General features: G+C 37.5%; 1 protein-coding gene across 4 annotated transcripts in view; it reads left to right on the top strand.

Annotated features, from left to right (window-relative positions):
• Positions 1-23,967, top strand: part of tpk1 (thiamin pyrophosphokinase 1) — a 73,126-nt gene that overhangs the window by 39,225 nt on the left and 9,934 nt on the right. For 2 of the 4 annotated variants that reach the window (XM_008396156.3, XM_008396155.3), the window contains 2 exons: positions 5,433-5,579; positions 10,682-10,790. In XM_008396156.3, coding sequence (XP_008394378.1) covers positions 5,433-5,579; positions 10,682-10,790 — 256 coding nt within the window. Of the gene's footprint in view, positions 1-5,432; positions 5,580-5,678; positions 5,736-10,681; positions 10,791-23,967 lie in introns of all 4 variants that reach the window. The other 2 variants (XM_081601310.1, XM_081601311.1) reach the window with 2 other exon arrangements.

The following is a 23,967-nucleotide window of genomic DNA, read 5'->3' as shown; positions in this document are numbered from 1 at the left end:
GGAATCGTGTCAGAGGATTATAGTGGATTTAGGTGCTTTTTTCTTTGGTATGTGTGTACCTTGGCTGCAGGTACTTAAATCCTTAATACCATGCATGTGCTTTGGAAATGGCTGTTTTTTTGTGTCTGTGTTTACAGTGAGGCAGCACCCTGTGTTTTAATTTTCTGCTCTGCTATGATCTGTTCATCATTTTCCAACGATTCTCTCCGTTGATCTCACCGGCCTCTTTCTGCTTGATCCGACTCCTTCAGCCAGGCAAAACGGAGAAAAGCTGATTCTGTACACCCTGCTTGTTGAACTGTTCTTTATTCGCTCATAAATACCATTTCTTGCCCTGGTTTGTGGTTGATTTTAGTGAACAAATACAAAGAAGAAATAAACAAGCACGCTCAGATTTTTAAATGATGCCCATTATAAATGATAAAAGGGCAACATTTATTTTGTGCTTTTCTCTTCACGCAAAGCACCTTACATTAGGGCCACATTTACAACTGGGTACCCAGTACCCAGTTGCACTCACTAACGTGCATCTATTCTGATACGCAGATCAGTGGTTAGTGCCTTGCCCAGGGGCTCATCAACATATGACTGGGAGAAGCTGGATTGGAGCTCACAGCTTTTAGATTGCAAGCCAACCACTCTACTGAGCCAAACACCAGTAAAATGCAAGTAAAGTGAAGATTGAGCTAATTATTTGTTGAAGCTTGAAGGCCAATGCACAATGTCTTTCTCTCTGTCTTTCTTTGTCATCCTGTCTCTATTCATTCTCATGAGAAGCTGTGTTTATAGCTTTCCTCTCGGAGCTGCGTGAATTTTTTTGAGCAACTTTACATCTATTTTAAATAAGGCTAAAATTAAACAGTAAACTCTATTTACTCCTGCTTAACTGGCACTCCCCTAAAGGTTTTGGTGCTTAGGGGTTTGGAAATTGCTGTGAGCTTTGCAGGAGCTAAATTAGGACTGCACAATATTAGGAAATAATGATGATAAAAGTGGTGATAAATTCATCTTTTTCTCACCAATGTCTTTCTCACATGTCATGTTTTTAGCGCAGTAGGCATTTCATCCCAAAGGGTCCTTTGCAGTTTCAATATTGCATGCAGAAATATTGTATTGACAATATACATTCAACTGATTTTGATCCATAGTGACACAATAGCATCACACATTTACTGTAGATTTGTCAGTTTGGTGACCATGGAGGCAATTGGAGTGAACTCCTTTGTATAATCAAGAAACCAGTAGATTTTATTAGTGACTTTGTGATTTTGTTCTGCTGAAAGTGCCCATAATATATGCACACTGGTTGGTTGCTAATGCTCAACGCAAATTTAATTCATTCTAACAGTATCTTGTTTCTTGAAAATTGGTATTTTCCATTAAAAGTAATGGAAATTGAAATTATTTTTTTTCAAACAGTCCCACCAACATTCAGCTCTTAAAATCACCGTCATTTTCTACACAAGAAATGATAAATGAACTCGGCTTTTTTGAGGCAAAAACATCAACTGTGATTCATTCTGCAAAAGACCCAAAGCCAAACACAACAATCACAAATTACAACATTACTGTTAACCCATATATAACTCCCTAGAAGTTCAGGAGTTACTTGTGTCACTATTTCCATACTGGGAATTGAAAAGATGTCAGTTCATAAACACTTGCTTCTCCTTTTAATATGCAAGGTCCCATAGCATTGTAGTTATGAAGCATGAATCAGAATTGTTTGGGTTATGCTGTGCTATGAAGCATTGCTCTTTTTTTCCAAACCTTGCACACATCTTATTAGTGGCACTGGAGAAATTTGGAAAAATAACAAAGAGCACACATGTAGCCTATACTTGTGCAACACAGCCAGGGTTGTATGAGGCACAGAGCAGTTTGCCTTGGTCTCTAGATTACACACAGGCTAATGTGTGTAATTCTCTGGGGAATAGAGAAATATTCCTAATTGGGGAATATTTCCCCAATTAGAAATTTCGAAATAAAGATTCAGATTCATTAGTTTTTAGTTTTTCACAGTACTAAGGGACAAAAAGAGTGAAAGGAAAATATCTCTCACAGCATCACACTATCACCAGTAACTTAAACCTTTAATTTATCACACCGGACACAATTCCCCATGCTGTTATTGTTAAATCATGCTAGTCCTTTCTAACTCTATATTTCCTTGTTTTTCCTGACAGCAGTGGTCTGGTCTTCTGCACCAGTTGCCACTTCTGTCTTGAAGATTTGATGTGTTGTGCCTTCAGTGATGACACTCCACCTACTTTTATTGCAATGAGTGGTTATTAAGGGTCTTATTGTTGTTTTGTCATTTTGAACTAGTATGTCCATTCGTCTTTGAGCTCTGACATTATCAAGGCATTTTCCCACTATACTGCTGTACACTGGATATTTTCTCTGTTTCTCACTGTTGTCTTGAAACCCAAGTGAGATTTGTGAATAAAGATCCCAGTAGATCAGTTGTAGTTGTTTGTTGAAGTCAAACCAGGTCATCTGTCCTCAAACCACCATGGCACGTTCAAATTAACTCGAGTCCTCTTTCCTCCCCATTCATTTTTAACTTCAACAAGCCATATCTAGATTCCTAAATGCACTGCCTTGCAGGTGTTTGGCTGATTCACCATTTCTGTTAAAAAGCAATTGGACAGGTGCGTCTAATGAAAGGAAAGTGGTGGTTTTTCCAGTATGTTCTGTGGCCTTAATCTTACTATTTACTACTACATGTATGATTTGAAGTTTGGGTGCAAAAACATCACATTCCATTAACTTCAGAAAGCAACTTTACACCGTAACCACTTTCTGATCTTACTTTGAGATAATCACACAACCACCAGCTTTGGTTTAGCGATCTTTTTGTCATTTACAGTACACACGTCTATTGGGTGAAATTCTTGGCCAATAGACTTGCTTGGAAACATGCAGCTGCAATTGCAGATGCAGAGGAAAACAAATTCTGCAGCTGCGACCTGTATAAAACAAGTGTTGGTTTTCCCCTACACTCCATAATATCAAGTGGAGCTACTTTATGCAAGCAATTCATTTACTGTCCTCAACATGTTATGTTTTTGCCACATTCAGCTAGTCAGTTTATTGCCAACATTAAGTGGACACTGGAGGGTTACAAAGAGTGCAAAACATGTCCATCACATTCTGAAAATATAACTGGAAAGGTTTCTCTTTTAGTCTACTCGGGTAGCTTGATTGCATTAAGCTAAACAAAAGTTTATAAGACACTTCATGATCGTATGATTCAAAGTTGAAATATTTGGAAATGACGTCTTGTGTACTTGGATACATTTCTGTCCGTGGGTTGATGCAGTTTGCCCTGCGATTTTGTAATCTTTACCAAATCACAGTGACGGGTTTAACGGCAAGATTAGCATTTTTTGAACCTTTCCATCTCTGTCAGTGCGCCTCCCTCACAGAGGGGAGTTTGTTTATCAAGCCTTGTTGTTTACAGCTTAGGCGATGTTTCATCACGCGCGGGTGTCAGCCAGATGTTGAAATAACCTCAATCTCAGCACTCTGTTTTGTTTTAACTCCATCTCCCGAGGGAGGACGTAACTTGTGACACATTTAGTCCAATAATTTATTTCCCCTCAGTTTCATCTAAGCTTTTTTTTTTTTCACTGATGAAACTTGGTGAATAAGGTGAAATTATCAAATTGACAAAGTGAGATTTTGGAGGTCACTCTGCAATAACTTAAAATAGGTTAATGCATTCACACTGAAAGGAGAAGAAGCAGAACATATGTAATTATAACAAATTACTGACATTTTACTGATAGGGGTTGTAGTAAAAAAATATATATATATGTTCCAAGGAAACTGCTAACTTTTTTTAACAAATGTTTTCCCCTGCATATTAAGCAAATTGAACCAAATCAGTCTTTACCTCTTCGTGTCCATAAGCTCATAGCAAATAAGATATCAAAGTTTGTTGCCGGTGATTATAAGCAGTGTTATTTAAAACCACTGACATATTCAATACCAAATTCTCTTTACTGCTGAAATGGATGAGGTCAACATACGAAGATCTGACATGTTTTCCAAACCCTCGAGAAAAATAAAAGGTTGCAGATGTCTAGGAGTTTGGTAAAGGGTATAAAAAGATCAAGCGCAGACAGTCTCCTGGAAAAAGAAGTCTCTGAGAGCCTTTAACTTTCATCACACAGTCTGAAGGTAACGCTTGCAGGTTTTCATGTCAAAGTGCGCGTATCTAAGAGAATGCACAAATCTGTTCCGAATCAGAGACATACCAGTGAGAAGTATTTTCTATTTTGGAGCAAAACTTATGAATAGGTGGAGATGTCACATTTACACAGGGTAAATTTTTGACCATGGAAAATAAAGGTGTTTAATTATAATGGTGAAACTTCTTACTTTAAAGTTAAAGTTGAACTGGACTATACTTGTGCTAATATAAAACAAACAAGCAAAACAAGGGGGGAGGGGGGGCACAGACAATACAGTGAAAGCCAAAAGTACACAATTTAACTGATAATTCAGCTGGTGTTTCCTAATAAAAAAGTTAATTATTTTTTTGTGCCATTGTTTTTATTCACAATTTTCATTTGGTAGTACTTTTACAACAAAGAACCAAGTGCTTTCTTGTTATAAACTGTTGAAAAAGTGGGGTGTATTTTATTTTCCTACCCATGAAGTCGTATATAATTTTGTTTTGCTGCAGGCTAACCAATGCTGCTGAACTTTTAAAAAGGTAATGAAAATGGAAAAGTAAAAAACATCGACGTGTGTGCATGTGTGTGTGCATGCGTGTGCGTGCAGGGGTGTGTGTGTGTGTGTGTGTGTGTGTGTGCGTGCGTGTGTGTGTGTGTGTGTGTGTGTGCGTGTGTGTGGGGGTGTGTGTGATTGACGGAACTTGCTGGTGTGACTGGCAGTCATCAGCCTGTGAAAGCTCTTTTGCCCTCTATACTCTGTTGGGCTTTAGGGCTGTCAGCAGACTGCTTGGGGAGTGTATAGATGGAACTGCTGAGAACAGTAAATAAGGTGGTTAAGCGAACAAGTGGCTCAAAATTTAGATTGATTTAGCTCGATTGATTTGCACCAAATATTTTAATCTCCTAAATTGACTCGGGAAACAAATTTATACGACTGGATGTTTTGACATAATTGTCTATTGTCTGATCAGATTCTGGTTTCTCTGCTCCAGCGAGTAATAATTGGCAGTAGAAAGCCACTTGGATTTAAATATAGTTTATATATATATATATATACATTTTTTTTTAGAAACTAATATACCTTCACGATGCGATATAAAAGCTTTTTTAACAGGTGCAACATGGTGGTAAGGTTTAGCGACAGTAAATTGACTTGAAGCCTCCTGTCGCCAGCTCTTTTACTTTCTAACAAACAGTTACATCATGACAAAAGAAACACTCCCTGTCGTTCGATTCTCTTCACAGGTGGACACCATAGTGACGCTGGGTGGGCTAGCAGGGAGATTTGACCAAACCATGGCATCGGTTGAGACGCTTTTTCATGCTCAGTCCATGACACAGTTGCCTGTTTTGATCATACAGGAAACGAGCTTGGCATACTTACTCAGACCCGTAAGTATTTCTGGCTTATTTCCATTATGTCCTGTTGTTTTGCCAAATAATCCACTGGTCATTCATTCTAATTATCATTTCTTCTAATTGTTTCTCTAGTATAATCTTCAGACCTGGCTTCACATCTATACCAAGCTACTAACAAAAAAAATGATGGTTAGTCTTTGGAGAACTACAGTTTAAAAACTGCAATGATAAAAATGAATCAGTTAATATTAAATTAACATCCCAGTGTTTCACTACAAGGAGTAGAACAGAAAAAGGCAATAAGAAACTACTAATAAACTTAGCAAGTATTTATTCTATATTTTTGCTTAAATTTGTGTTTCAAAATAGGTATATATATATATATATATATATATATATATATATATATATATATATATATATATGACTAAAGTGAACTTTATTACATCTGTACCAATCAATATTTTGTGTTGCTTTAGCAGATAAAATTAATGATTGTTGCTGCCATATTTAAAAGAGAAGAAATTATTTTTAATTTTGTTTTTTTGCTTTATATTTGTATGAAAAAAAGATTCCTAAACCAGCCAACACCTAGTTGCAGCAAAAGTAAAGCAATAAATATATTCTCTGGAAGAAAGTCTTATGTAATGACGGCCTCCAAAGACCTGAACTTTTATCGTGGTGGTGTTATAACTATATGTTCCCTATAAGATGCATATAATTACTGCATACATAAGCAGGCTCAGAATCTATTTTCTTCAAACTAGGCTAACACTGCCCCTTAACAACTTCCAAATCATCCATCTCCCAGGCGCTCTCCCTATTTTCATTTCTCCCTCAAAAAATGTTTCTTTGCTCTGTTTCTACCTTGATTAAAGAGTTGAAAGCTTTGTTGTTTTTTTTTTGTTTTTTTTTTTCGTCAAGTAATCACTTCAAGAACAAAAACACAGATGCACACTCTCACTTTCTCACTCATCTACACACTGCTCTGCTTGTATAATGTCCCAATTTGCTGTTGTGAATGTAAGAGCTGGAGTCTCTCCTGATGCCACTCAAATTGTTCTTTTCTCTTTTTTTTTTTTTTTTTCTGTGCCAGCCACTTTCTCATGCTCCGCTGATGATTGAGTTTACAAGTGGGCTTAACACCTGCCTTTTAGAACATGCATTGAACCCACAGCCACTCAACCTCTCTGCTGAGTTGCTCCTTTCTGAAGTCTTTGGGACAAACAACTAACTGTGATGCCTTCCGACGACAAAAGCAAACCCCGCTCTCCTGCCTTCTCGTCATACTTCTTGTCGTTATTCTAAAGGCGTGTTGTCATTTGCTGCTTCATCCCTCAACACCTCCAATTAATCTTAACTTCAGCGAGGGTAAATTAAGCTCGTTTGTCAGCGCAGCTCCAATTTGCCAGCGCCTCGCATTCCTGTACATGAAGGTGAGCTCAACCTTCGAAAAGCCCACCGCTGTTTGTTCAAGTTACAAATGTATTTGAGGTGTTTACTGTCAGACAATCTCACAAGTCTTATTCCATACAATGAAATGTCCCCAAAATGTGGTTAATTCAAAAATCGAATAGACAATAGCACCATGATCATCTACTGTAGATTAAAACACCACAAAAAAAGAAAAAGGATTTCTCTATAAACGTTAAACCCTCAATAAAAAGGTGAAATCCTTCCCTTAATCCCTCATGTTTTATTCAGTAAATTCTTTATGTTTCATTATTTCTGATTAAATCTCTGAATCTGTGAACCGCAAATAAGCTCAAATTGAATCAAGGTTGCACCTGTTTGTCTTATTTTATTTCCAAATAAGGTTTCTTAATCTAATTATGCCACCAGGAAATATGCAGAAGTCGTGTGTTTTCGATTGCAGTCTCGGAGCACTGCAAAAATTATCATATCTTCTATTAAATTATGGGTAGAGACACTTTCTTTCTGAGACTCTGCAGAACAGGAGGATGTTTTAATCAGTCTCAGTCTCGAGGTAGTGCTAAATTTGCTTAATTCGAGTCTCATAAATAAATAACATAAGGACAGAAGGTGCGCTGAGCTAGGTTTGCTTCTCTCTGGTGATGTGCTGTATTGAGTCTCGGTTAACCGGAGTGATATTTACTCTGAGATGTGAGCCACCCTCCGTAGAGGCTCTGGGGGCCCCCTGCTCTGTGTGTTGTGGGACACAATGTGCAACGATGCATCTGTCCAATTCAGTCCAGCATGCTGGTTCAAGCTTTAAACTACAGCCTTATTTACTCGCTGCTCTTTGAAGGAGTAAGGCTCGTCAGTGAGGCGGCTGATGTAAAAGATGAAATGTGATACTCGAGCAGTGTTAAATCATCCAAGCCTCTCTGCTGGAGTAAACTAAGCAAAGACTTTGCATTTAAATAAAAAGTGTAAATAAATACAGAAGTGATGCCAGGATGACAAGTTCTGCCAATGTGTGTGTGTGTCAGACCGTCTGCACAGAAAGGACATTTTCACAACAGTATTAGTCGCTCTTCCGCCTCGTCGCTCAACGTATGTCTAATGTAATTCATAACTGTCGTGGTAATTAATTTGTCAAATTACAGCTGGTAGTTGCTTGATAAAAGTTATAATTTCTTTGTTCAATTAGAAATTATAACATTGTGGCCTGTGCGACCTTTAATTTAATCCCCATGTGACTTCCATTATACTGGTATTAAACCTGTTGCCCTTGTAGTAACTTCAGTATTTGCTTAGTTACACTGCAGAATTTAGCAATTGAGCTATTCAAAATGGGGTACCTATGAGACATTGTTGTTGTTGTAAAAGTTGTCCATTATATTTCTGCATTCCAGTTAATATGCGTTCCTCATGTTAATGGAGATGCAATGGTACCAGCTTTAAGGTAAGCCTTGCTCTTGAAGAAACGCAGTTGTTTAATTAATAGCCTTTGTATTGATTTAAGGGACCCTTTCAAGGTCTACTGTGGAATGATGATTGCAGATGAGCCTACCAGGGCTAGGTTTAGAGGTAGACTAGGACTCTCGGGACTGTAATGTGAGAAAGAGGAAAAAAGTGCAGCAGAAGCTTTGACTTCAACTGAAAATGAAGAAATTCTTTCAATTTATCCATCGAAGCATATCTCCCTGATCTAAATTGTTTACTTAACTACAAAAAATGCATCAAACATCTATTTCAAGACTGAAAATTAAAGTTGTTTTGCTGAAAAAAAAAATTTTTGGTATTTGACCTGCCAATCAGCGATCAGAGCAAATCAAGAGGAATTTATTTTACCAAAGAAAAAAAACCACCTATATTGAATAGGGTATATGTCTAGTTGGGGGAAATACATTTTTGCCTTTTATACCTGTTCCTCATGCATCCCTTTCTGTCACTATAACACACATAACCTGTGCTTATGCTTCAAAAATAACCACAGGTTTGTTTCTGAACACCAAAAGCTCCAAAGCCTAAATATTTGCCATCATTCCTTCCTGCTGGCTCTGCAGTACCAAGTTGCTAAGCTATGAAAACACTACTTTAAACATACACTTTTAAGTTGGTTACCGCAATGTGTTCCCCCCCGGTTGTGTTCATCTATGGCACTTTTATACTTTTAGATGACTGATGTTGTTATAAGTACTTTGCTTTAAAACGTTGCACCAGAAGCATTCCATACTCAAGAAACGGCAGCTTGCAAAATTATTCATGCCTCTTAAATGGTTTTCTCATTACAACTGTGACATATTGCACTGGAATTCCATGTGATAACCAACACAAGGCAGTGTGGCACTTTTAAACCCAACAAAAATAATACACGGTTTTTAATTTCTGTTCCACAAATACAGCTACGAAAAGTGTGGATTGCAACACGGCCACACAGTAGTAGAAAAGCTTTGGTGTTATTGTTAAATATTGAAACGAGGTTGTTAGTTTTAGTAAATCCCCATTATTCTAACTCCACTCAGACTCAGTTTGACCTTCAGTGCATTCAGTGATGTCATCCAGGTCAACTTTGGGCATCTATTGCAGTAAGGCTCCATCCAGCAGGCTGAATGGCTCTAGCTTGATAAGTTTGAATTCACAACAATGTAGTTATAAGAGTCATGAAGTACTACAGTACAACCAAAACTATTCAAAACTATTATGCTGCACATTAAACATTGCAATAATAATGCATTTATGATATATTCTGCAGCATTAGAATGCATTTGGATTCAATCACATATCAATAGAATCAACTTATGCTATAACTATACCTATATTTACATCTGTAAATCTTCATGTATCAGCTTCCAAACTTGGAATTTTGACTTATTGTAACTTATCTCCATACAATGAATTTCTTCTTGCAACTTTCCCATGAAAACTAGTTTTGTTGAGTGCACTATCATGCTTCGAAGAATGTCTGAAAACCTTTACAAAGCACTTTATAGCCATCCTTATTTGTTTCATTCAGCCGCATAGCTCAAGCATATCAAAAAATGGCAAGTTCGGTAGTTTCATACTTTGTAAATAGGAGAAACTTTGTTTTTGACCTTTCTATATTCTGGCATGTGGCTTTATTCAAGCCATATCCTTCACAGGAACATAAATATCTTGCCCTAGAAGTTGGACACTTACTTCCACCTATAGTATGTGATTATCTTTATTTTGGTCTCCCAATCCTAGTTTCTTGAAGAGGAAAGTGGCATTTAGAAATGTTGCAAATGCTGTTTTTTCTACACAAAACATTTCATGAGCAATATCCCTCAGAAATAGGCCTCCTTTTAATGTTCATACAATCGTACAACACCATATTGACACTGGCAACAATTTCTCAATAGCATCTTTAATGTTTCTTAAAGATGCTATTGAATAAACTGTACTCGTTTACGTACTGTGAAATGTCAGATTAAAGCTGCTCGAAAATGTAGTTAAAGCTATCTATAAGATGATTTGTGGCTCAAAAACTAATTCAACATGTCAAGATCAGTTTAAACTTTGAGAAATAAAACGAGGCACTACAGTTCTGACAAGAGCAATCACTTATTTTAATGAAACCTTGGCGAGTGAGTGTGGAAGCTGAGTCAGGAATAAAGCGGTTCAAGGAGTCCTGCTCCACATTTTCATTGCATTCGTGTACAGTACAGTGCATACCGATTCACATCATTCATGCAATGTTTTTGCAGGGCGACCACAGACTGGGGGTAAACACCAGCCTGGAGGGAGATTGGTGCAGCCTCATTCCTGTAGGTGGACCCTGCCAGACAGTCACCACAGGACTCAAATGGAACCTGGGTGAGTCCCTTCCTGTTTACAAGCTGTTATTACGCTCCTGCTTGCTTTACATCAGCAGCTTCAGTTTACATACAGTAAGCCAGTGTAGCGGCATGGGATAAACTCGAGTGTTTGAAGTTTGCAGCGAAGGAAAATAATCTTTATATCTTCTAGAGGCTTGAAGACTTTAATGCTTGTTTCGCAAAGTAAGTATAAGATCCAGGCTTGATTTTTTTATTTTATTTTTCCTCCCATTAACATTCAATGCATTCCTACAAGTAAAGGAGACGCACTGATTTACAGGTGCTTAATTTGCCTCAGTCAAGTGATTCTGCGGTTTTGAACAAGTTTCATTTGCAAATGACACACAACGCGCCTCAAAGAGCTTTTTGTCTTCTTGACAATTGTGTGAAAATCTACTGGAAGCTCATCTGAGGACCCCTGTGGCTTTACTCCACTCCAACCCACATGGCCAGCTGTGCTCTTAATGAGTTGGCACAGGCTGAACTGCCACCCATTCAAGGGAACCTGGACCTTCTGTCACCAGGGTTGCATAATGTGTCTGCTTCTTGGTGGGTGTCCACTGCTCCCGCCTGTATGTGCACGTGTACATTTTTAGGAGCCTGCACGCTCGAGCGAGCACACGTCTGCTTGTTTGATCATGTCGTTGTACACGTTTGAATATTCATATGTGCTTGCACTTCCCGCCTTGTTTATCGACTCGTTGTTGGTGTGTGTGTGTGTGTTCTTTTTTCTGTTTTTTTTTGTTTTTTGTTGGTTTTTTTGGCTACAATATGTTGTACAGTGCACTTACTTGGCACACCTGTGAGATGGCCTTCTGAATGGTAATGAGAGGGACTTAATACATGAGAGTCTTATGCAGATTAGCCAGTGGTAACAAGATGCATAATTAACCACATGCATATTTAGAAGGCTAGAAGTAATGATTTCCTTCTGGGGTTTGAGGGAAGGACCAGAATATTAAACCAAAATTTAGGACATCATTTTCTCTTCAATTTTGACTTGTGTATGTACAGTAGGCTGATTGCACCACTCTGGGTTGTGAGTTTGTTTTGACAGCAGTATGTTGTTTTTTTTGTTGTTTTTCCCCCTCTGTGCTGCGAATTAAATGCAGCTTCTCAACTTCTCAGCATTTTTGAGTGAACCACACTTGTTTGAAACTTCTCCGTGAAGAAAAACATGTATATATATTACCTGCAGCAGCCTTGCTTGTCGAAAGGAGATGGTTTACTTTATTCAAATTTATTTCTTCATTTAAGGGTAGACTTTATTGAAAGTGAACATAACATTTGACATCAGTTCATATAGATGTGATGACATGTGTTAATTGGCATTTATTCTGCAAGCATTTCACTTCAGTTTATTTCACTGTAGGAAAATGCCCAAGAGAAGTTGGAATAACCTTGGCTTTGGTTAATTCTATCACTTTTTTTCTTCTTCTTGTTTATCTATAATTTACATTTTCTCTGTAATAAAGTAGAACATACAGTACCTATATACATTCAGAGAACTAATAGTTAAGTGTCCTAGAAACTTTTCAAAACCAGTGGCCAGAAACAAGCAGGGTTATTAGGCGGGTGAGTGAGATTTGGGGATTTAGCCCAGTATGATATAAAGGCCACAGAAAGACCACTGCCAGCTGCTCCGGGATGTAGGATAATACAGTTCATATTCTGGAGAATTTTTGCCAGGAGGTCGGAACTGCTGCTGGCTCCACATGTGAATCATACAGCGAAAGTTATGACAGGAGTTATCAGCTGTAGTTCTCTGGGAATTACTCCCCCAAAAAGCAATATTTAAAACATGTGAATATTGCTGAAACCACATTTATGAAGAAAAAAAAACGTAAGGAAATGTGTATGGGAACATAATGGTGGTGAGTAAACCGATTAAAGCTAATTAACTAAGTGGCAATTAGGTAAACCAGTTCTGCTCACGTGGGTTTCTATTAGTGTACTCTGTCAATCAAGTATATTAAAATCCCAACACTCTGTCCACACTTAACTTGCATTTTTTTTATCTTCTGATGTAAATTCAATTACCAAAGGACAGCAGAACCCTAATGAGTTCTCATGCTAAGACAAGTCATTACTTTACCAAATCATATAGTCTTGCACTGTAGCTTTGTGGTAAATTCACTTTTAATTACATATCAGCTTAACACCTGCAGTCCAACCCCTCATTGTTACAGGAATCAGATTGGACATGCATTTTTAGAAAAAACAACCCAAGAGCTCAGCCATCTGAGAAATCGTCTCGGTAAAGGGAAATCACAATTTTATGGCAGTAACCTTACGTATAAACATAGCTTTTTAGGGATAAGCATATAAAGCCATATGCATATGTATATATTTTTCCTATTGACATATTTCAAGATATTAATTCATTTGGTCTCTGACTGTTTGGACAAACTGAAAAAAAAATATTTGCATTTAAAATGATAGACAAGAGCAACATTTCTTAGGTAAAGTGTGTTCATTCTGTATAAAAGAATATCTCTTACCATAAAGTATTTTTGCTTTGGCATACCATCAACACATCCAGTTCATTCACAGTCTAATATCATAGATTGTAATAATGGCTTTTAACAGACATGTTTCGACTGCAGGTACCTATTTCAGCAGCCAGACTAGTTATCAGACTCTCCTCTTCAGCCTCACTCCATTTCCTCAGCATTTACCAAGTAAAAATAGATTATTAGGGCACAAATTTACCTCTGGAAAATGACCCCTTTCATTTACAAACAACTTTGGATTTCATTGCAGTGTCTTTGAATTGATCTAAATTGCAAAGTGTAATTGACAATATTTCAAGGGTTATGTAGGCGTTAGCTAAAAGAAAACAGTTATTTTCACAACCGGAGTTTCTCTCATACAGTGATTTGCGGATCGGGATGTTGGTCAACATCGATGCAGTGGGAGGAAATACAAACTCTGTGTTTTAGGAAATAACTTATGGGTAAAAAATGTCCCTGGTCTGTTAGTCAAATTGTTCCTTAAAGTAGCATGCTCATTATGTTTAACCTGTGTCACAGTTACTTTGCTAAAATAATGAGCATAACTTCGAGTGAATGCAACAATTCATTCTTGAAGCAAAGCTGAGATGATGCACCATAAATGTTTGACAAGCATCAGTCATTTAAAAAACAACAACAAAAAAAAGCAATTTTTTTGCTCTTTGATTTAACAAGCTTATTTTTCACATTTGGTCTTATACACTTAACACTTTTACCATCAATCAGAAAGCATGAACGTCACAAAACATTTAATTGTTTGTAAAAGGAATGACAACACATCAGTGTTTTGCAGATTAATTAGTAGCAATAAATTTAAATTACATTTTTAAGTAGCAAAGTGTTTGGGAAATGCAGGATGTCTTTACTTTAAGAGGATTACGACTTCTAGCTTCCCTGGTTGCTTGATGATTGATGGTTTGATGGATCCATGGATGGATGCTCACTTAAGATATAATCCAAAAAGCACAAACATATAAAATAAGAATTAAAAAAAAAACAAAGAAGTCCGATTAATACTTTTTGAGATTTTTGTTTGTTTGTTCGTTTTACAAAACTACTATTAATCATGTTATTGTTTTGGATTCAACACCAACCTTAAAACAAAAGTTAATGTTTCATAAAATGCCAATTGGAAATTACGTTCTGAACATTTTGGAAGTTAACGAAAGCATGCAGCGAATTAGAATCTGTGTTTAAACCTGTAAGTTTTTGCCTCATTAGTCTCACATGTTTTCTCTGGCATGTTGCTTTGTAATTAGGGAGTCCAGACAAAGAAGGAGCCGTCATTTCTACCATTACAAAGGAAGGATAGGAAGCCTCTGCTCTAGTGGCTCAAGAGAATTGTGTCTAATGATATGTCTGCATTGCGGTAATAATACCAAAGGATTGGTATGTGCTACTGAATAATGATGTGACTGCAGCGTAGTAAAAATAACAATTTTATGATGTAGTAACTTTAGTAATTATTCTTTGGTGTGTATAGTAGTAAAATGCAGCTGGAGAGATGGATGCATCTCAGTTGGCGTGAATCTGGTACATGTTAACAAGGCTATCACTCACATTCTGTTATAATTCACACCCATCTCTCTTTCCACACTTTTGTTTCCTGTTTTTACAGCCGGCTAGTTTACTGTCATCCCCTTCTTTTTTTGCCTCTCTCTCAGACTCCTACCATCTCTCTCCTCTCATTAGGAGGGACTGTGACAGCTGAGAAACTCACCGTTTTGCATGTTACATTAATTTTCCATCATTAATCCTAAATTCCCCCCTCTGGAAACTATCACTAAAAGCAATCACTGTGCGTGCGTGCGTGCGTGCGTGCGTGCGTGCGTGCGTGCGTGCGTGCGTGCGTGCGTGCGTGCGTGCGTGTGAGTGTGTGTGCGTGCTCATCAGATGATATACTGATAGTTTGGTCCATATATTCATAAACAAGCTTTTAATTATACATATATTTGAATTGGGTTGTTGAATTTGTGTGCTAGCTCTGGGTCACGTTTCCAAATGTAATTTCTAGTGAACATTATTTAAATTGTGAAATGCAGACAGGATATGTCTGCAGGATCCCTTGTTCCCATCTTCTCAAGGAAAGTATTTTGAATTGAAAGACAAAACATGTATGTTTTGTCGAAAGATTAACAGTTTAATTCTGATATGCTATTAACCAACAACTCATGATCTTAAAATTTCTATACGTCATGATCGGCCGGACTTTTGTTTTGTAATTTAAGGCGTTAGTTCAGTATTTTCAGTGGATTCGTGTGTATCGACAGTTTCACTTTCAAAGACGTTTTATCTTAACAGCAATGGGCGACGCTGCTCTTTTCTCCCCATGACTTTGCAAACAGCCCAGCCATTTTTTTTTTTTTTTTTTTGTAAACAAGAGAAATGTGGGAGTGTTCCGGAAAAAAGGTAAGGGAGGGGTGTTGTGCTCATGCAGCATCCAAATCTCTTCCCTGCTATCTTTATCGCATAAAAGCCATTATGCTGCCGTGTTTACAGCTGGTCTGTCTTCCACTCAGCAAACTGCATCCAGTTACAAATCACTGTCAAGTATTCCTACTCATGTCATATCTTGAGTTTATTTATTTTTTTACTGTGCCCTAGCTGTTTACTAGTATCAAAATAGTATTTCTAGCCTATAAAACTTTCACAGAAAAATTGTCTATTAGCTGAATGCCATGCATTTTTAATATATTTTTTATTAGTATTCAACGGGCGAGTTTCTACTACATTGAATAAAATGGTTTACATCCAGTGAAGCAGCATGTCATCCTGTTTCCGTCAGTTTGCTCCATCGTGCTCGAAAAATAACCTTGGATGGCAAAAACTTTTTGTTAATTTTAACCTCCGATGTTTAATCTGAGATACCTGAAACTTTAGGTACATCTGTGATGATTTCAATACCTTGTAATGCTTTTTAGCTACAAAGTTCAAGAAAAAAACTCTCTTTCACCATTTACAATGAAAATAATGTCCGACTGAATAACACGTTGCAGAAGACGTCTTTTTTAAAGCTGGAAATAATTTCTTTAAAGGACGTTGGCTCTTTTGCCCACGCCTCTGCTTGGTTTGACAGCAAGGAGTTTAAAGATGTCAAAGTAATGCCTATAGCAACCTACCTTGCTGCTGTAGTTAATTATATAGAAAATAATGTACAAAATTACCAAAAGGCAGAAACTGTTCAGGGCTGCTGCTTATATTTCCGTCTGCGGTGGTGGCGCAGCGGTAAAGCACAACCCATGTATGGAGGCCTTGATCCTTGACGCAGCCATCGCGGGTTCCAGTCCTGAGCCAATGACCTTTGCTGCGTCTCTCTCTCTCTCTGGAAAAAAAGATTATTTCTCTTTGAATTATACTTTGTCCCTCACTAGTAACATTTATTTATATCAACAGCAAATTGGCAGAGAAATGGGTGCACACATAGACGAACTAAAGATAAATGATTATGATCAAGAAATATAATTGCACGACAGAATCATTGTGCACACTTTCATAAAGGATATTATTCGGTTTTCTCAAGCAGGGTAATGAAGCTTCAATAATATACTGTTTTTCCTCAGCTAAATTTTTTCATTCCTTTTTGTTTTGCCCTAATGAAGGAAATTAAAATATAGTCCAAATGTAATTAATCAGTTTTTGTTTTTTTTTACTCTGTCTAAAAACAACCCTGTGCCTTCAGAAAATGTTGCCGCAGTAATGAAAATGGTATCGAGTGTAGAGCATCTTTCACATATCAAGGTTCAGTGTTGTGGTGCAGTGTTGTGGTGCAGTCAGAACAACCTGGGTTTGAGTCCCAGTTTGCGGTGTGTGTAATGTATAGTGCCTGATGAGCTACCACATCTCCTTCAGCAAAAAAAAAACATGCTTGGCCTATTTTCATTGATAGAAATGCAGCATCCACAGTGATCTGAGGTGAACCGGAGAGAAGGATGTGGTGGTAAGCGAGACAAACAGAGAGGTGACAGGCCAGAAGTGGCTGAGTCAGAAGAAATGTTAGGAGATAAAAAAAGGAATTTTGGCAAAGCAGACAGAGCGTGGCGAGGAAAAAAAGGTTGTGACAGGATGACATATGGGTGTTAGAGAATGAGACCTGTCAGGCGTCTCATTCATTTGATGTTCCTGGGTGCTAACACAGCAGGAAATGACAGATTATGGAAACTATTGGGAAGGGTGTTGGAGCTCCAAGCTGGTGCTTGCATGTGTTCACACACTCGCATGCACGCTCGCATGCACGGGCTCATTCAATTTCAGCTGTAATGTAGTCAATTTAAACAAAGGTATTTCATGCTTTTTCTTTTTCTTCAAGTTCTACTTTCCCCGATTCCCTCCATTCAACCTCCGTTCTCTCCGAGGCCTGTTTTCATTGTTCCGAATATTTGATATCAGATTACAGAAGATACCTCAGGCAATGTGTTTTTTGCAGTTGAATGGGTTTGCACAGCTTTGCTCATTTTGTTTCTCCACCCTACTTTGCCACAGCAGATGCTTTTATGTTTGCTAAAAATGAAAAAAAAGAAATCCCCTCTTCTGTCTTCAGTTGACAAACCTTAGATTTACAGATTCTTTAATAGTAGAGAAATGGACATGATCTTAAGTTTGCGCATTCACTCATTGTGACATTAAATCTTTACATTTACACCAAAAAATTGAGTTTTTCGTCTAGCCTTTTGAATTCTATGAAGTCCTCCCTAGTAAAGCTCATCCCAACATGCTCGTACGTTTTAGAGGGGACTATGTTTCTTTCCACAAATCACACAGGAGGAGGTCATATTTGTAGTGATTTAGGTCCTAAACTCCAATCATTTTGGCCAAGCAGGGGCGGGGGTGTTTCAGTGCTTTCCTTTCCCTGCCCTGGTTTCTCTTTGGCAGCAGTTTTCCTGTGGCCTGTGACATCTACCTTGACACACTTCAGGGATTCTGTTTCTGGCTTTGCCCCATCTGCTGTGGTTTGGAGCTCTCTCCAGGCCTTATCTAATTAGGTAAACCTGGAGGTAGGAAAGTAAAGCACTTGCCACTCTTTCACTCTCAAGATTTCTTCATCTCCGTCTTTTTCTAAGTTTCAGTACTTTCCCCTCTTTTTTTTTCCTGTTGCAAATTTAGAGCGAGTCTTTAAATGTCTTTGCTCTTTAGCTTGCAACTGTTGTTTAATCATGTACATTTTTAAGAGGTCTTTTTTTCCTTTTATTAAAATTGTCCTCATTCTAAATGTCAAGCACTGCATCTGTTCCTTCCCTGGACAAAATACAACAGCCATCTGTGAAAGGTGCACACTGGGATTTGTTTTTCTTCTTCTTCTTCTTCTTTTGTATGTTTATGTTTCTGGTTTTGTGTGTTTTTTCTGTTTGTGCATTATTCTGCTCTGAAGATTTACTGTGTTGATTCATAATGAAGATGCCAGACATTAAGTGTGCCAGGACCCTTGATGTTCAAAGAAAAAAAAAAAAAACACACTTCAGGCAAGACTTCAAATGTTTCTTTTGTTGTAAATAGATCTGGGTTTTGCTTGATCGTATATGCACCAGAATTGCTTAGTTCTCATGGGAGGTTAAAAGTGTAAAAAGCGTGAAGCCTTTAAAAGGTGCAGCTTTTCAGGTCTGGTGCACTTATCCACAGAATTCGATCACAGGCCTAATTGTATATGCAAAGGTAAGTGCAGTCCATTACTGCAATAGTCCAGGGAATTACAGGGAAATAGAAATAAATGTATAAGACAAAATTATGGGGGTCGGTTAGTTTTCTAGTAACTGTTATTTTATCACTGACTGACAAAACAAAGTAATGACTCCCAAACATTTTTTTTCATATCTGCAATTGCATTTCTGATGGCATGAAATATTCCTTGCCATTATTACAAAATTGGAATAAAATATAGTTTGAGTCAAGATTGTGAAGTGCAAGGAAACATATCATGTTTTTTTTTTAATCTATTTAAATAATCATTTGATTAGTTTATCTCTTCCAGCTGGAGGAATGTTGTGAAAGGAATACCCACTGCTCTGAGTTTTGCAATATTTTGCTCTTATTTCCTCAAGCTGAAAAATATATTGCATAACCATGACAGACTCAGACCAAAGCCACCTTTTATATCCTTCACTAAGCTTGACCTGGGTTGCCGATACCAGCGACTGCTAGAAATATTTAATCATTCCAGAGCAAAGAAACGCAGACCGAGATCTCGCTGGGCGAGAACTTACTTTTGAAGGCTTCGCCTGCAGAAATGCTTAGCGTTCTATCAATTTATTTGCATTAAGCAGCCCCTAGTCTGGATTTGTTTCTCTGCTGCAGGGCACTGCTTTGTCCTTGCTTTACAGAAGTTTGCAATAAAGGCGTTGTGGCAGTAATTTGAAATGGTGGAATATCATAAATCTCTATAACAATGAAAGGAGAAAAGTTACCCGCTGGAAACCACCAACATGGTTAGATCTCACACAGCTGCTTGCATATTTGTACATAAGCATGCGTACATATTTGAACACATTAGTTGTTTCAGCTGTCTAGAAAATTGTTCCCTCTTTGCGCTGTCTGGTTTGTACGAATACGTTCCTTTAATTGGAAGTGTGTGCTACTTTTCTTTCCTTTCCACTTTTATTCTGCAACCCATAATGCTTTGCATGAATTTTACTTGAGATCTTTAGACCTCCAGGCCTTACACGTAAACAGTCACAGAGCAAATACAGCTTCAAACTTGGTATGATAAATATTTACACTTTAAAGTAGATAGTCTAATCATAGCTTTACTTTAACCTTTCAAATTATTAGCAGGTAGACGTGAAGAAATTGACTCTTATCTGTACTGGCACATGTAGCATTCTGATTATTTATACTGCCAGGGAAAGCATATGATTTCATTTCACATCATCCTGCCATTTTCTGGGCTTTTAAAGCACAATCAAATTTGTTGGGTATTTAACTATTTTCAATTGGCAATTTTCTCCAGGAGACAGAGTGCGCATTCAGGGATGGAAAAATAAGGAGGTCATGCACATGATAAATTACCAATTACAAAAGAACGCAACTACATTACTCTTAATTTCTTAGACAGTCATACCTTATATTACCTCATCAGCTCTCAAAACGTCATCCTTCTTTTCTACTGGAGAGTCACAGCCAAGCCATGATGTGGTGGGAAAAGATGCAAAAGGATGTTTTTAATGGCTTGTGCTAACCTAAAATGTTGTTGGTAGGAAAGAAGGGAAATTGCATTTTTACCATCTCCCTGTTTCACAGCACTTTGTAAAATCAGTAAAAAAAAAAATCAGGCCTTAGAGGCTGAAATAAAGAATCCCCTTTCGTTTTACAAGGCAAAATGCTACAACTTCACATTACACTTTTACAGTGCCTATAAAAACTATTCACCCTCTAGGATGTTTTACCCTTTTGATTGGTTTTACAAATCAATCATAATCAGTAAAATTTGAGTTTTGACAAGAAAAAATGAAGTACTTTAATATCAAAGTGAAAACTCATTTCTACAAAATGATAATTCTTGAAAAAAAATGTCTAACATAAAATAACTGTATAAATATTCAAAAATGCTGCTCTTGATTTATTTCTAAAAGCAACAAAAGTGTAAAAATATCCAAGGGGTAAGAAGTTTTTATAGACATTGAATTCGTAAACCCAAATTTTTGTCAATTCAAAGCTTTCTGGGGCATAGTAAATTAATGATATTGAATATATGTATAGACATACTGAATACATTGGAACATAGTAAACTAATGCTATTGAACATATCTATACTGAAATGTGGCTTTATTAATAAAAACCGTGGCTTTCTTGGCCTCTGCTTTCTTAGAATAGTTCAGCCTACCTCAATTAAAAACGTGAAAGCTACTTGGAGACTTAAATCTTTTCTTGATGCTCATTAAATTAATTAAAGCTGTATGCATCCATTTATAAAAGCACTTAAGCCAAACAGACCCATCTACTTCGAAGAACGTGGAAATGGCTCGTACATTAAATCAGCTGGCTTTTGTATTTGCTAATGTCTTCGGCGGAGCTATTTTCAGTGTGTTTAATGGCATGTGCATGAAGTAAAAGTTCATCTTAAAGTTGTGGCCATCAGGCAGTCAGTAAAACTTTGTTCATTTGTAACTACTGGAATGTCTTATTTATAACTAAAACACATCAAATCACTTGTATTAAATTCACGTTACATTTCAAGGAAACATTGAAATGTGTTTTTGGAAATGTGGGAGGAAACCAGCCAGAAAAAAAAAAAAAATCTCCAGAAAGAATTATTCCCTTCTTATTAAATGGCATTTAAAAAAATAGACCGTATTTTTTTTATCCTTTTTTTTTTTTTTAAATCCATATCTTTCTCTCCGTAAGTAGATAATTAGGCCTGAGACCTGCGCTCAAGAAAAGCAAGTGTGCGTATATTATGGGTCAGCTCAAAAGCTTTCTGAGAACTAAACCAGTGGAGTAAGATCACTTGAAATACTTTCATGTATTCCCAAGATTCTAAATAAACGGTTGTTCATTGCAACAGCTTCAGGGTCGCGAACAGTGCGTGTTCTGAGGGTACCGGGAATAAAATGAGAGGAGTAAACACTTTATATTAGAGCAGTCTTGATCTCTGTCTTGATGAAGGCCTTCTGCCTAATCCTGGTTAGAGTAAAAGGCTTGCATCTGTGTATTCAGATGTGTGCAAAAAGTCACTGAAATTGTATGCTTAACACTCCTGCATCCTTCTCTTATATCTCCTTAAGTTTAACATAAGGGTCGAGGGCTTTTGACCTTGGATCCTCTTAATGAGCATTTTGGAGGACTTTTAAATCAAGCGGTAAACTTCATTTCAGCAAGCTAAAAGCAAAGCCCTCATAGGAATGATTATGGTTACAAAGGTCATCGAGACGATGAGCTTTCATCTGTGATTGACTTAATATTATCCTTTGCTATGTGTGTGTGTGTGTGTGTTGCTTTAGTGTGGAAAGCCTCTTTAGTTATTCCATGTGACTCAGCCCTCTCCATCTGACAGCTTAATATTGAAAAAGCATTCATCCTGCAGCAACACAACCTGGGTTTGGCATTTGTGTATAATTTTTTTGTGTGTGTTTTAAACCTGCTTCGTCATGAGGTTTTTGGCTTAGTGGGGATCTCAATAAACAACAAATTTGAATAGCTGTCATGCAAAAACTCTCTTTTCTTGGCTGGGTGTGAATATAATTCTTATTTCTCTTAAGTTTGGTTTCCGTGGCCATGCATGTGTGTGCGCGTGCACATTTCATTTTACTCCTGTGTGTGTTTCCTTGCACGTCAGCCCCTTTTTTTTTTTTGTAACACTATGCTGATAGATTACCCGTCTGTGTACTCGCTCATATGAATTGGACATGCACACAATAACTGTCAGGAGACTGATGAGAGAACGTCTGAGGAGGCTCAGGTTTCCATACAATATGATATGCAGATAAAATGGTGGAGCTCCTCCTCACTGGTTGCTTAAAACTACTGTACCAGAATGCTCAGAAATGCCAGACCTTGTCTGTAGATCAGTTTTATAATTAGTTAGTCCTGAGACTTAAAATTCAAAAGAATCCCGAATTTGGTTCGGAATATCACTGCGTGCTAACATTTCTCAAATTCGTCAGTGATTTTAATTGTGAGTCAGTCTAATTAGCAACTTTGTTAGAACTCAGGAGTCAACAAATTAGTCGGTGAGTGCCGTGGTGATACGTGATTATCGTGCTGGCGCATGATTTGTATTACAGTCTGACAGACTTATTGCCTAGGATTTGACAAATTGTTTAAACATCATAGAATTCCTTGATGATTTTTGTAAATGAAAAGATCGAGAGCTGTGGATGTTGAACCTAAATGCTGAATCCGAAATACACGTCGACAGAGGCGCTATGATCAAAGGAACCGGGCATTTCCTGAAACACTCCCAAGTTCAAATGCCGGAGACGCAGAAAATGCACAGATGCAACATGGGCAGGTGCCAAGTCTGATCAAAAATTAACACGTGTACACCCAGATGGATTTCTACTGCAAATTTGATCAGAGAGCCAAAGTCGTGGATAAATTTAAATTAAAAGTAAACTTTGGGCAAGAAACGAAAGCTTGGCCTTGCTGTTAACGAGAACGTGGTGTTTATGAAACGTAAGCCTTCAAAAAAAAAAAGAAAAACACACCCTGGAATGCAAATGAGACAGGGTGTTAATAAGGATTTTATTACATATTCCGTATTTTTAGTTGCTGTCTGAACAGCGGGACTCGCCGGGCGCAAACATATGCATTGCTTTGACAATTTAGACATGCAGAATCAGTTATAGCCTCATTAGACTAATTAATACTCTCTGGGAAAGATGAGGTTACATTTGTGATAACAAGATTTGCTAACATTTTCTCCACTTCATGCACTTCTTTGTCTGCAACTGAATCTGACTTTTATAATAGAGCCTCCTCCCCCCTCTGGCATGTTGACTTTAGGAGGAGAGAAAATGTGGGAAACACGAAGAACAAATATTGACAATAAGCTCCTGGGAGTTTAGTTGAATGGGTGCTTAAGGAGTTTTCTTATGTTTGCAAACTCCCCATAAATATGCAGTGCTTTCATTGGAAAATCAAACCCAGGGTATTTGTACGTGAAATTTCTGGTTGATGAACATTTTGACGTGATTTCAGAAGCATCGGGGGTAGAATATGAGGTCGGATTTGCCT

Source organism: Poecilia reticulata, chromosome 20 (genome assembly GCF_904066995.2).
Source record: "Poecilia reticulata chromosome 20, P_reticulata-male-v2, whole genome shotgun sequence".
In the NCBI taxonomy this organism is placed as follows: Eukaryota; Metazoa; Chordata; class Actinopteri; order Cyprinodontiformes; family Poeciliidae; genus Poecilia; species Poecilia reticulata.
The sequence above is the reverse complement of the archived record's forward strand: the minus strand, read 5'-3'. Positions and strand labels throughout refer to the sequence as shown.